General features: G+C 42.7%; 1 protein-coding gene across 2 annotated transcripts in view; it reads left to right on the forward strand.

Annotated features, from left to right (window-relative positions):
* Positions 1-3,642: 3,642 nt before the first annotated feature.
* The window catches only part of LOC307245107 (cadherin-10-like), a gene marked incomplete at both ends in the record, with an annotated part of 34,209 nt that continues 24,888 nt past the window's right edge, over positions 3,643-12,963 (forward strand). For both annotated transcript variants that reach the window (XM_080020526.1, XM_080020527.1), the window contains one exon: positions 3,643-3,852. In XM_080020526.1, coding sequence (XP_079876652.1) covers positions 3,643-3,852 — 210 coding nt within the window. The remainder of the gene's footprint in view (positions 3,853-12,963) is intronic.

Here is a 12,963-nt window from a genome sequence, read left to right on the forward strand (position 1 = left end):
CACCGAGTTCTTCTTCTTTCCGTCCCCCCGTCCCCCCGTCCCCCGCCCTTTTATTTTATTGTTTTCCCTTTTACCTCACTTTCGTCATATTGCGCCTCCGTGTTTATCCTCCGTCTCACTTCGAAAACTGTTCACTTGTTGAGTCTTCAGTGGGTTTCATTATGAATCCGGAGACGTAATTGAAATGTTGCACAAATGTCAACCGGCTCACATGCGGTTCATAATATTCATAACGGTCTGGTTTCCTCCCCGACGAGACAGAGCCAATAATGCTCTCCCACTCTGCAAGAATTAGTACCTTATTGTGAAATGTATTTATGGGTTTAAGGGCAAGTGTGTGTGTGATTGGGGGGGGTGTCTTGAAATACTTTATATATATATATATATATATATATATATATATACATATATATATATATATATATATATATATATATATATATATATTTTTAATATATACCTCGACCTCGGAGTCTCTGGAAAAACCTTCCAAGTAAGACCGGTAGAGAAAATGAGTTTCGGGGGATAGATTTATGGTTACTGTACTTACCGACTCCACTTTCCTCTTTTTCTTTTTAACTGCCATTACGACCAGTCACATTTGTCCTCGTTACTCTGATCAGCTTGTCCTCGCTGCAGAAGACGTTGTTCGATAAATCTAATCACTGGCGCATTTGCGAGTCTGTCAGCGGCACAGCTGGTACACGTGAAATATTAATGCCACTTATATATGTTTTGTATATTACAACACTTGCAGACGTGCTGTCGTATTAAAAGCGATTAAGACTCAATAATTATTCACCTACTGAAGCCAGAAAGACACGTGCACGGCATTGTGGGTGTGCACGTGCCTAATAATATGTACGAGCCGGCAGTGCGGCTTCCTTGCAAATATTATTTTTCCCTCTCTATTAGCAGCTTCTTGTGCGCCCCCTGATCAAAGATGCACTTATTCAGCAAAACAAGAATGTATAATTCCTCTTATTACAGAAACCAAGCTCAGCAAAAGCTGAGAGGAGCGGGAGTGTGTCTCGGCCAAGATTAGGAAGGAAAAGAAAAACACAACTTTGAGACAAAACTTTAAGAGCATATTTAATTATTTGGTCCCTTTCAAGCCAAGCCAGGATATACCCACACATATATGCATACACATACGCACACACACACACACACACACACGCACGCACACGCACACGCACACGCACACGCACACACACACACACACACACACACACACACACACACACACACACACACACACACACAAACAAACTGTCTGCCACCTAATTTCACCATAAACAACTCCTTCCCTAATAGACTACAGTATTTAACAAGCTGAATAAGTTGAGATAATTCGGCTGGAGTCCATAACATCTGGCTGGGATTCCGCTGGAGCGCTCGTCCCTTTAATGGAGTGTTTGGAGGAATTCTGGCAAAAAAAAAAAAAGAAGACGCACTGGCCCTGCCGCTTAATAAGCATGCCACATCAAAGATTAACATCGAAAATGCTATTAAAACTCAAGGACGAGCCGGAATGATAATTAGGAAATGCAATCACAAGTATCAGGCCCAGATTAATTGAGAGGCGGCAGCGACGGCGGCGGCGGCAACGTTTGCCTGTTATTTTTCGGGAATGCGCTTTTCACGCTGACGGCAAGCGGCTGCGGCGTGACGGGGGGTCGTGTGCGGCGGCGATAACGGCAAGGAACAGATCAGCACACAAGCAGACTGGTGATATAGTTCCATCTCGCTGTGAAATTCCTGGAGATTAAAATGCCGTTGGACGCGTAGCGCAAGGGGAAGCTAATGAGTCCTTCTCGCCACCCCTGACTAATGCAGAGGCCTGGGCTCTTTATTCGCAAGCGACACCCGCACCTGAATTCATGGCACGCGGTGGATATTACCGTGGCAATGTTGTTGTGAATGCATTAAAGGGAACTTTCGTCACATTCCATCATGTGCTCCGTCTTTTCATACCCGACCTTAGGACGAGATTCTTTCGCCACAAGATACGCTTCCATTTTGAACGCCTCCTTTAATGCGCCTTCCATGTACACTGGGTGAACATGAAGTTATGAACTTGGGTTTTCATTTGCGGTTCATTCCTTGATGAGGTGTAACGCATTACCTACACTCTCTATCCATCTCTCTCCTCTCTCTGTCTGTCTCTCTCTCTGAGTGACTGAGTGAGACTGGAATGAGCAATGTTTTTACTTTGAGATCTCATTAGCACAATTATTTGATTTCCCATTCAAAGGATAACAGTCATTTACATTCCGTGCTTCACTTTCATCAATGGAACCATAATACTAATTTGTTCGCCGACAGTTACGGCTCTTTGTTCATCGAATGCCTCCATTGACATAACGGTCCTTATTTAAGGGCTTCCTAACAAAAGCCGGGGAATTGCAAGAAACTTGCATGCGTCTTTATGCGGCATTCCCTTGAGGAACACAATGGGCGCTTGTCAGGATAACTCGGGCACTCTAGCCTTTATGCGGTGCCCCTGCTAAATAGACTCTTTTAGGGGGGGAAAAAAGAAGGCAAGATTTATTAGGATTAGCTTCCAAAAGCCTATAAATTATGCATGTATCCCTAAATTACCTATCAAGACTAGTCCTGCTGGGGACTCGGCCCTAAATGAGGTATAGCGAGAGGATTGCCAATAAGACAAAAATATCTTCTCTAAGACACAAAGCCTGACAGACAGCCAGAGATAATCGTGAGTGCGCTGCCAACTCTCCACGTGGCTTCACCACGTTGGATTCACCATAACAGCTCATCTCAACACGGCAAACCCCAGCGGTCTCGTTCCCGTGATGCTCAGGCATTTCCAGAACGTCCATTGCAAATTCCCCCGTGTTGGTAATGCTCTTTATTCAGAATTCATACATGCCCACGCAACTTCAGAAGGCCTTGACCAAGGTTGCCCATTTTCTCGGTTTACTCAAACTAGTATACACCGGGAACACTTCAGTTCCTCAAAGGCCGATGTCGCCATTGTTTCCATTCCCCAGTGAAACGTAAGAAAATACGACCAACACAGTGGGATTTTGATATGGAGGATGACGGGAGGCAGGATTCCGTGTACCAAGGCCTCAATCTCATCAATTTGGTCTTTTAAGCCGCTACGACTTGACAGGGACAAACCTGTGAGGTGAGGGACTTCCGTATATAAGTCCTCTCCTGGCAGTTTGATTGACAACTGGACGGACTGATGAGAGTTCTTCGCCCACAACCTTTTGACAATGGCATAAAAGGCATCACACCCAAGCTACCCAATGTTTATCGACTACGGTTACTGGTCAAAGGCAGGTTTTGACAAGAGTTGAGCTGCTAGTTCTCAGGGTTTTGCCAAGAAACCCTGTAAGGCGTTGGAACAGTTAGATATTTGACGAGGAGCATCCGCTGTGGGGATCTCAATCGAATGCGCTTCAAGAGCAATCGATACCGCCACTTGATCTTACTCATTTGTGTTTCTTGTCTTCCACAGGGATCCGCGGGACAGTGACGAGGGGAATACAATGTCTGTTCTGAAGTCGTGGCTTTACTCACTGGTTGTCTCAAGCCCGATCGGAAGCTCGTCCCGGTAATATCACACCAATCCGGACTTTGGTTCCCCAAAACAGCGATTGGATAACCATGATAGCCAATCAGCTCCTGGTTCTGCTAGCGCTGCCCGTGCTGTGGCCGAGCACCGCCCTGCCCTTCCTACCCGGGAATATTGGGAATGTGTTTGGGGCGCCTGACAACGACGGCAGGATACTACACCGCTCCAAGCGTGGGTGGATGTGGAATCAATTCTTTCTGATGGAGGAGTACACGGGCAGCGACCATCAGTACGTCGGCAAGGTAATGTGTCAAAACATATTGTCTGCAGCCTTGTGCGTTTCTCGACAGTTTAGCTTGTTAAAGGAGTGTTTGATGTAATTGGTTGGAGAGGAACCGACTGAAAGTAGAAAACATTCCTTTGCCAAAATGTCCAAATTGACTTTGACGCAATCAGATACACAGCGAGACTGTGCGAGTGCGTGGAATTTGCTCCCGTTTGCCTGAAGCCCTTTTCTGTTTGATATAATACCTATTCACTCGTCTGTCATTTCAAACCTCGAACGTACGAAATGCGACTGTCACCTCACATATGGATTTAATTAATTTCCTGTAGGACCAGAAGACGTGGAAGCAACAGGGGATTAAATAGAACAAATCTCAACGTTGATATGAAAGGAGTGGAAACACAACAACGAGTCACTTCCGCCGACCTTGCGGCGCGGCATGTTGCATCTGAAGAAGATGTGAAGCCCCCACTCCAGCGGTGAATGGGTCGTCCTCTAATTCAGCCAACACAATCCCTTTTTTCCTTCCACGCCACACCACTAAAACATGCATAACTGTAATTATTATCATGGCCTACTGGTAGTGATGCAACATTCGAATAATTTGTTTGTAACGAGCAAATCTTTTCAATGACTCAGGAGTCACACACAAATGAGTGGGCGAGTGAGTCGACTCAAAATAATAATTACTGCGGACCCCTTTAAAGGCCATGCATAATTCCTATTGAATATGACTTAATTACTCTTTCAACGCATTCCACTCAAACAAATAATTTTGACAAATTGGAATAATTATTGTGAGGATTCCATTCAGAATTGAGAGCTGAAACGAAACTTCCGACTCTTCCTCGCGTGTTACACCAACTGAACAAAATCAACCAAGAGTCAGAACTCTTTCGACTCAACTTTTTTTTTACTGAGTGACTCGTCAAGAACCAAATCTCAAAAAAGAGCCGAACCTCTCATCACAGCTAATAGTTCCCTCTTTCCGTGTGAAACTTGATCTTGTTGTGATGAACACAGAGCTGCTGTTCGGCTGGAACTGATGAATCAGATGAATTAGTGCAGCCTTGCAAATTTGATCCTGCAACACAAGAGCTAAGTTTCATTCTTTATCTTCATTTTGTGGGATTTAAAACATTTTCACGGTGCCACCTGGCGAGCCCCCACGGCACCGTCATCCAGTCAACGCTCTGATGGGAATCACAAAAAAAAAAGAGAATAAAGTTTTCACCCACCGCCTTTCCTCCCCCACGGCCCCCCGCCCCTACACTTCCCGAAGATCCGAGCCTTCTACTTATACAAATCAGTGGTGTTGCTGTCAGCTAACCCTTTGCCAGCCGTAGAAAGACAGGTACGGCGGTTATCAACTTGAGGGGAGGCAAATGAGGTGACTGCCGACAGCCAATTTCCCTCAGAGGAAGCCGGCTTTCATCACGCACCTCATTCTCCGGAGTAAACAAGTGTCTCGCAAAAAGGGAGGTTTGAGTCGAGGGAGATGACAACTTGCTTTTACGGAGACCATCATCCTGATGTGTTGAAGAGAGAGAGCGTCGGAGAAACAGCAAAATAAATGGGACAGGGGAATAGGAGATGAAAGATATATGTATGTACTATATGGTGAAAAGTAACTTAGTATTTAGAATATTTTGCGACTGTCCTTGCATTATCCAAGTCGACTTTTTACTCCACAACAGTGACATGATGGTAGTTCAGTTAGACTGGATCCATAGATAGAGATACAGATGGATAGAGAGAGATGGAGGGATGGACAGTTTGATAGATAGACAGATGCGATAGAGAGATGAGATGAGCTAGAGAGATGGATTGATGGATATGAAGCAGTAGTTTGACAAACCGCGGATCCGCCCGTCACCGCATAATTCAAGCTTCGTGACTATTAGTGGAATTACGGTAACATCAATATCGCACGTTTCAGAGAAATAGAGTGATAGAGTGATACATAGAGGTGTAGAGGGAAGGCACAGCGGTAGAGAGAGGTGGCTCAGAGTGAGATGGAGATTCTCGGGACGCAAGATGGACAGGAAAAAGGGAATAGAGAGATGGAGTGGGAAATAGAGTGGTAGAGAGAGAGAGAGAGAGAGAGAGAGAAAGAGAGAGAGAGAGAGAGAGAGCAGAGCAAGGGCTAAAAGCAAAAGCACTTACGAGACTTGATGCTGTTCCTCGTAAAAGATCGTTTAATGGCCGTTGCAGTGCATTGTGGGAGACCTTGTTTATTTCCCATTCAATAAAAGTGCCCTGAGCCTCAAACTCTGTCACCACAGATTGATTCCCTGATTACTGTGATCGGCTTTGATTCAAAAAGAACACTCGCAAACTCTTGAAAGTGAAAAAACCTCTCATCGCTTTTGAAATAACAACCCTTAAAATGTAGTCTGTAAAAAAAGGAACCAACTTCTTTGCTGGGAGAAAAAAAGAAAATAGTAAAAAAAACAACAAATATTTAGGTCAGTTTTTTCACCCAAACCTTTTGTTATTATTATTATTATTATTATTATTATTATTATTATGGCCTACTGATTAGTTAGTCTTGCAAGACTCGCAAACGATTAGTGCGCCGCGAACCAATCTTCTATATGACTCCTTTATCTTCAATTCACAAAAGGGGGAAAAAATAACTACTAAGGTCCAAATTAAAGACCAAGGCAAAACAAAAAGTCGAATCTGTAAATAAATTGAGCTACTTCCTAAAAATGCTCAAAACAAACATATTGGTCAGTCCTCCCAACCTCTTTTCCGCCACAACACTTTGGACAATGAAATGATCCCATGACACTGACTCTTCTTCTTATGATTGTTATTATTATTATGATGATGATTATTATTATTATTATTATTATTATTATTATTATTATTATTATTATTATCATTTACTGATAGCTAGTGATGTAAGACACGCAAACGATTCATTCGTATTTGAACACCTTTTCAAAATGATGGATTCACTCTGGTAAAAGAGCTGTTCGTTCATGACTCAGTCGCAAAAAAAATAAATAAATAAATAAATAAATAAATAATATTCTATTGATGTGAAAGAAGGTGAATGCATTTGGCATTATTTATTTACACATTGCATTCCACCAGAATATATCATTGCGACAGAATTACGGTCACAACTCAGATCCGAACCCAGGGCCGGCTCTTCCTATAGACGATATAGGCAGCCGCCTAGGGCACACCGACGGCGCGCCCGCCAGCAATGGGGTGTGAACCAAGGCGTGCCAAAAACGTGTGTTTTCATTTGAGATATTGGTTAATTTTACTTTACATCTCCTCCTTATGGAACGAAACAAGCACCGTGCATTACGGGGACACCTTCTCCGTCACTCTCTTACACACAGCCCTCCTGCCCTCGCCGACTGTGCTCGTTCATGGTTCAGGAAGTCCTCCCTCTCGCACCGTGCGTTGCACCCACTGAACCAAAAGAACGAAGAGTCGGGAAATTGAACAAATCTTTTACTGAGTGACTCGTCAAGAACCGAATCCCAAAACAGTCGAACCTTCCATCGCTACGAATCGTTCTAATTTTTGGTGTGAAACTTGATCTTGTTCTGATGAACACAAAGCTGCCGTTCTGCTGGAACTGATGAATTAGATGAATTAGTGCAGGCTTGTAATTTGGATTTTGCAACACGAGAGATCGTTTCCATTATTCCTGTATTTTAAGTGGAACTTGAAGCACTTTCACGATACACTAGAAAAACACTGATTCAGAGCACGGTTTTATGAGCGTCCCCTTTCATGCATTTGGCATTCTTAATCCATTGTATCGCACTATTCAGTATTCACAATACCATCGAGAAGGACGTTTAGAGTCTTTTATGGACTTTTTTTTCAAGTGAACAAAAATATATTTCATTTCCAGCTGCCTTGCTATACATTGTGCCTGATAAAGCCAAAAAAACACGCTGCCCTAAATGAGAGTATTCAAGCCTCGACTTTCTAGCCCTGTCGCTTTTTCGTGCTTTTATTTCACTTTCGATTTTTTTTTGTGAATGTGGAAATGTGATTTAGCATGGTCCTGCATGGTCGTCCTCAATGTCATAGTGGTTCTTAAAGAACAGAAAAAAAATCAGACAGATAGATAAATCCATTCGGAAACCCAGTATTTTAGAAATTATTATTTGCTTTTTGTTGAAAATGTCTTTTATGGTAACTTTTGCCAAGTGAAGAAATGGAATAATTTTAATTAGATGATTAATGGATAGACAGACACGAGACAATAAACAAGTACAATTAGGCAATACATGGAAAATCAAAATCAAAATAATATGACGAAGAATGATGAATCTAAATACAAACAAATATAAAAAGAACATTTTTTAAAATAATAAACTTAAATAAAAAAATAAAAACAATAACAATAGCCAAATATGTACAAATAAACAAATATAGGAAAATATACTGAAGATGCAGAATGTGATTCTATGCACATGGTTGAATTATTGGTAAAGGCATATATAGGGAATAAATTATAAATGACTAAATATGTATTTACTAGGTTATTACAGTTTATAGTGTAATAAAGTTTTATTTTGTGTTTTTAACATTATATTGCACAGAACCCAACCTGCTCTAAACTGCATAAAAGCAGTCTAGAAAATAGCCAAATATACAAAAATAGCCAAAATAACTGCACAAAAATAACCAAATATATACAAATATGCTGAATATACAGAATGTGATTCTGTGCACACGGTTGCATTTTTGGTAAAGGTATATAGGGTATAAATGATAAATTATCACTATATAAATAATAGGTTATTACAGAGTCTATGACATTATAAGAATACATTGCACGGAACCCAACCTACTCTAACCTGCATAAGAAGCATTATAGGGGGTTTATAGGATGGGTAAAAAAAAAGAAAAAAAAAACGTATTGTTTGATCAGGACAGAGAGATGGAGGGATGGAGGACAGGAAAAGAGAGAGGGGAGAGAGAGAGAGAGAGAGAGTAATTATTCTGTATCCATTCCCAGCTCTGTTTTGCTATCTCCACTTTGCAGCGCTGAGCTCTGCTTTACCACGGGGGCCTGACCAGAATTGCCAATGATTTGGCGTCTTTACCCACAATTCCGGTCCTCAGTGGGGTTTTTTTGGGTGGTGGTGGTGGTGGCGGTGGCGGGGAGAGAGAGGTGGGGGGGTGGGGGTGTAACTCATCAAGTCTCTCTCTCTCTCTCTCTCTCTCTCTCTCTCAAAAGTGTGTGGGGGGGGGGGGGGGGCTGTGTTTGTGCTTGTAAGGCCTTGGAAAAATAAAGGCCTGAAAGCGGGGACTAAATCTATAACAAATATGGAGGCTTGTGCTAACATTTGTTTTTTTGTTTCGGCTTCCAGTCGATCCTGTGTGGAATTCTTTTTCCTTTTTTTTCCACTCTGGGACACAGATTTAATACAGTGTTGGTGTTTTTTTTTCCCTCTCTTTCTGCATCGTGTTCGTTCTCTTGAAACACTTTGAAGAAAATCATGATTCTACTCGAGTAAATCTTTGAATCGTTCAACTTTGGAAAGAGTTCTCTCAAACTCCCAGACGTCATATTTTGGCCCATTTGGCAATTTTCTCAGTGTATTTATTACTTTTCTTGGTTATTTTTGAATATCTGTCTAATTTTATTTGACTGTTCTTTTGTATGTTTGCCTGTTTTTGTTCATGAGGCTATTACTCTCTTATTTGGCTGTTTTCTCTATATATTTGGCATTTGTATTTATTTGGCTATTTATGATCCTAATTGGCTATTTTTCATTTTATTTGGCAATTTTCGTATATTTGGAATTTTCCTCGTACACAGAAAATGACCTCTGCCGAATAAACTGATTTGGGTTCTAATCCCGATTTGTTGACCCCAAATGGATGTCCCTGAGGACAACTGGGGTCGAATTGTGTCTGAACCGTTATTGCTTTTGCAGCGTGAGCGCCAACAATGTTTCATCTAAAACAATTATTTTACAGGTGAGGGGTTGTCTCCCAATAAGAGACAACCGGGTCGTTTGGCCGTTCATTTGCCAGACAGCGAGCGCTCTCCTCGCCCCGGAGGGGAAGATGCGTTCACTCGTTACCATCAGCGAGCTGGGTTCAGAGAGGCGTCGGGTAATCAGAGTTCAAGGTAAAGGACCTGTTCAACGGCTCATTGTCGGAGGAAACAAACAAAAAGTAGAAGATCCGTAACGCCTCATTCTCCGCCAAGGCCGTCAAATTCCAATCAGCCCGCAGAGCGGAGCAGACAGAGGGCAGGCGCGACAACCGGCCCCTTTGATGGCGTCTCTCTCTCTCTCTCTCTCCTTTTTATTTCATCTTCACTTCCTGCACTCCCGGGTTCTGCCTTCCCCTTTTCCTCTTTCCTGGAGCAACGGAAGCACGGCTGGGGAAATGCGCGGCAACAATCGGCGCAAAATTGCTGCAGAGAGACGGAGAGTGATGAAAAACAGGCTTTGGGGACAAAAAAATAAAAAAACCCAAACAAACGAAAATATCCTTTTGACGTGATGTCACAAAGGATGGGGTCTTGTGATTGCGATGAGTGACAATTAAGGGGCTGGCGGCTGGTGTGCACACATTTGAAGGGAGGAAACGCTTTCGAGAGCGGTGGAGAACGGTGGAAAAAAAAACCGCGCTGCTTCCCCGCGAGCCCAGAAGAGCGGCGCCTCGGCGCTTTGTGGAACAATCCGCGCCTGTCTCATCAAAGCAGGAAATGAAAGCCGAGCGCTCGACTCGTGGCGGCGGCGGCGTCTTCCCTCCCAGACGCGCCGAGTCGTAATGATGTGAACCTCCTTGAAACAATACAATCAGACGCACGGAGTCTGATCGCTGTGGCGTTATCTCTCCGAACAGGGGATAACAGAGCACACACAGAGTTACGGCATAGGACCGATAGCATTGTGGTTCGCCGGGAGATAATCTGAATCGAAAAGCCCATGCGAGCAACACAAACCGCTCCGTCGTTCACGGGGAGAAGTGAGTGGAGGGGGTTTCGCCGAAGTCGCAATCTCAATCACAAATTGAGTCTTGGTTCGTTGATCCGTGGCCCAGATGGAGATTTATTTCAGATCTTACAAATATTGAGCCGGACCGCTCTGCTTCAAGGCCGTAGGGGAAACGGGATTAATGTAAACTGAGGCGCGGTACCTCCGAGACACCTCCAAGTCGCTCTGTATACAACGTGTTCGCTATCATGTTCATTTAAGCCAAATGCCCACGCTTCGTATTGATTCACTGATTTGATGGAATGCGTTGGAAGTATGAGGGCAAGCAGAAGATTGAAACACAACACGTTCTCCCGAGTAGTGACACCAGACTTGGGATACAACGACGCCAAGCGATTAGTTCATAACCAACGATTAGTTCATAACCAACGATTAGTTCATAACCAACGATACGCTCCGGGCGAACAAATTGATCTTCAGGAGTCACTCCAACAAAAGTTGTTAGCTCACTACTCGGTAGCTGCAACCAGACGCACAACTGAGACGAGCAAAGAGTCTCAACAAGATACTTCAGTTTTGATTCAGTGAGTGGGACAGATTGTAAGGGAATCTTCGACTCGCAAAGTGAAAAAATAATAATAATAACGAATGAGGATGAGGATTATATGAATGTGGAAAAACAGGGGAAGCGATCCGGAAATGGTTAGCGATGCAAAATTGGTGAAAGATTCATTTGTAGCAAAAAAATGTACAGGACTTTACAGGACTCAGGAGTCAAATCTTCCCTAACTTTTAAATGGGAGTTTGCTTTCCTTTCCAGCGAAATAAACCATCTCGACAGAATTACGATTCTTGTGGGAATTCCATCCACGACTGGGAGCCCGACCGACTCTTCTGACCCTCTTTACAACTGAAGAGCCGTAAAAATTTAACAAATCTTTTTTTTTTTTTTACTGGAGTCACTCCTAAAAGAGCCGAATCTCCACAAAAAAAGAGCCAAACTTCTTAAATCACGACGACTGATGTCCGTTTGGTATCACCATCTCCTTAGAATGTAAAAATATGACCCTACCCTGGAGATATCTAGCTCTATATATATCCCCTAACTGATCCAACACAATAATGAGCCTGAATCAAGTGTCCGTCACACCGACGCTCCATTACTCTGCCGTGACACTTCGGTTTCGGCCGCTCCGTCCTAATGGATGGGTCACGGGCCGGGACTAATTTTAGCAATTGTTGCTGCGGACGTGGCCGGATCATTTTTCAGAGGCAGCGTTTTGGGGTGGGATAACCAACGGCTAAAATCTGATAAGGATTAATGGGAGTTTGTTTCTTTATATATTTATACTTTTTCAGAAGGAGTATGATACTGATTTTCAGCAAATCATGGACTGTATTAAGACATTCGGGGACATTTCGGACAAAATAAATGCAGCTGTGATCATCCCCCGCAGTGTTATCTTTGCTTACCACTTGAAATATGGCACCACTTTCCAGATGGGAAGAAACAAATACTTTTGAATTAAAACAACTTGGCTTTGGAAGGGAGTTTTGAAGGCGGTTGTTTATGTTCAAATATAGAATATAATGAGAGTACCCCGAGGCAATAACACACATTCATATAAAAAGGGAAAAGATTGACGGCATTTGCTCCGTTTTCTGCGTTTAAAATCAAAACAGGCCAGGAAAAGCCAGTCAAATAGCACACACAAACATTGAATGTGTGTTTATGTGTGTTTATGTGGAAGCATGTATGTGCATCGGTGATGCATTAATGTGCGTCAAAAAACAATATACATTATCTTGTCTACTTTGCTCAAGCACATTAATGGCTTTGGAGATAATGCTCTTAGCAGGGCAACAATGCTGTAAAAAAAAAAAAAAAAGTATGTAAATTTCTATTGACTGACATACCTTTTGTTTTGTTGCCTCAAACGCATAGCGCTATTTGCGTAGAAAAACAACAAAGTATTTAAGATGCACACTTTGGATCTTCGTACCCTACAATCTGCTGCAGTGACAAAACAAATGTTTCCCATGGGGATGGTGAAGGACGATGAATAAAGTTCACTGGAATGTGGATCTGGAGGTGTGACATTCCCCCGTTGACAACAATGGCACCTCCACTGTGGAACCATTTTTAGCTGTTACATTGAAGTAATCATTTAGTAGTGATTACCCAT

The sequence above is a fragment of the Zeus faber genome (genome assembly GCF_960531495.2).
Source record: "Zeus faber genome assembly, chromosome: 19".
Classification (NCBI taxonomy): domain Eukaryota; kingdom Metazoa; phylum Chordata; class Actinopteri; order Zeiformes; family Zeidae; genus Zeus; species Zeus faber.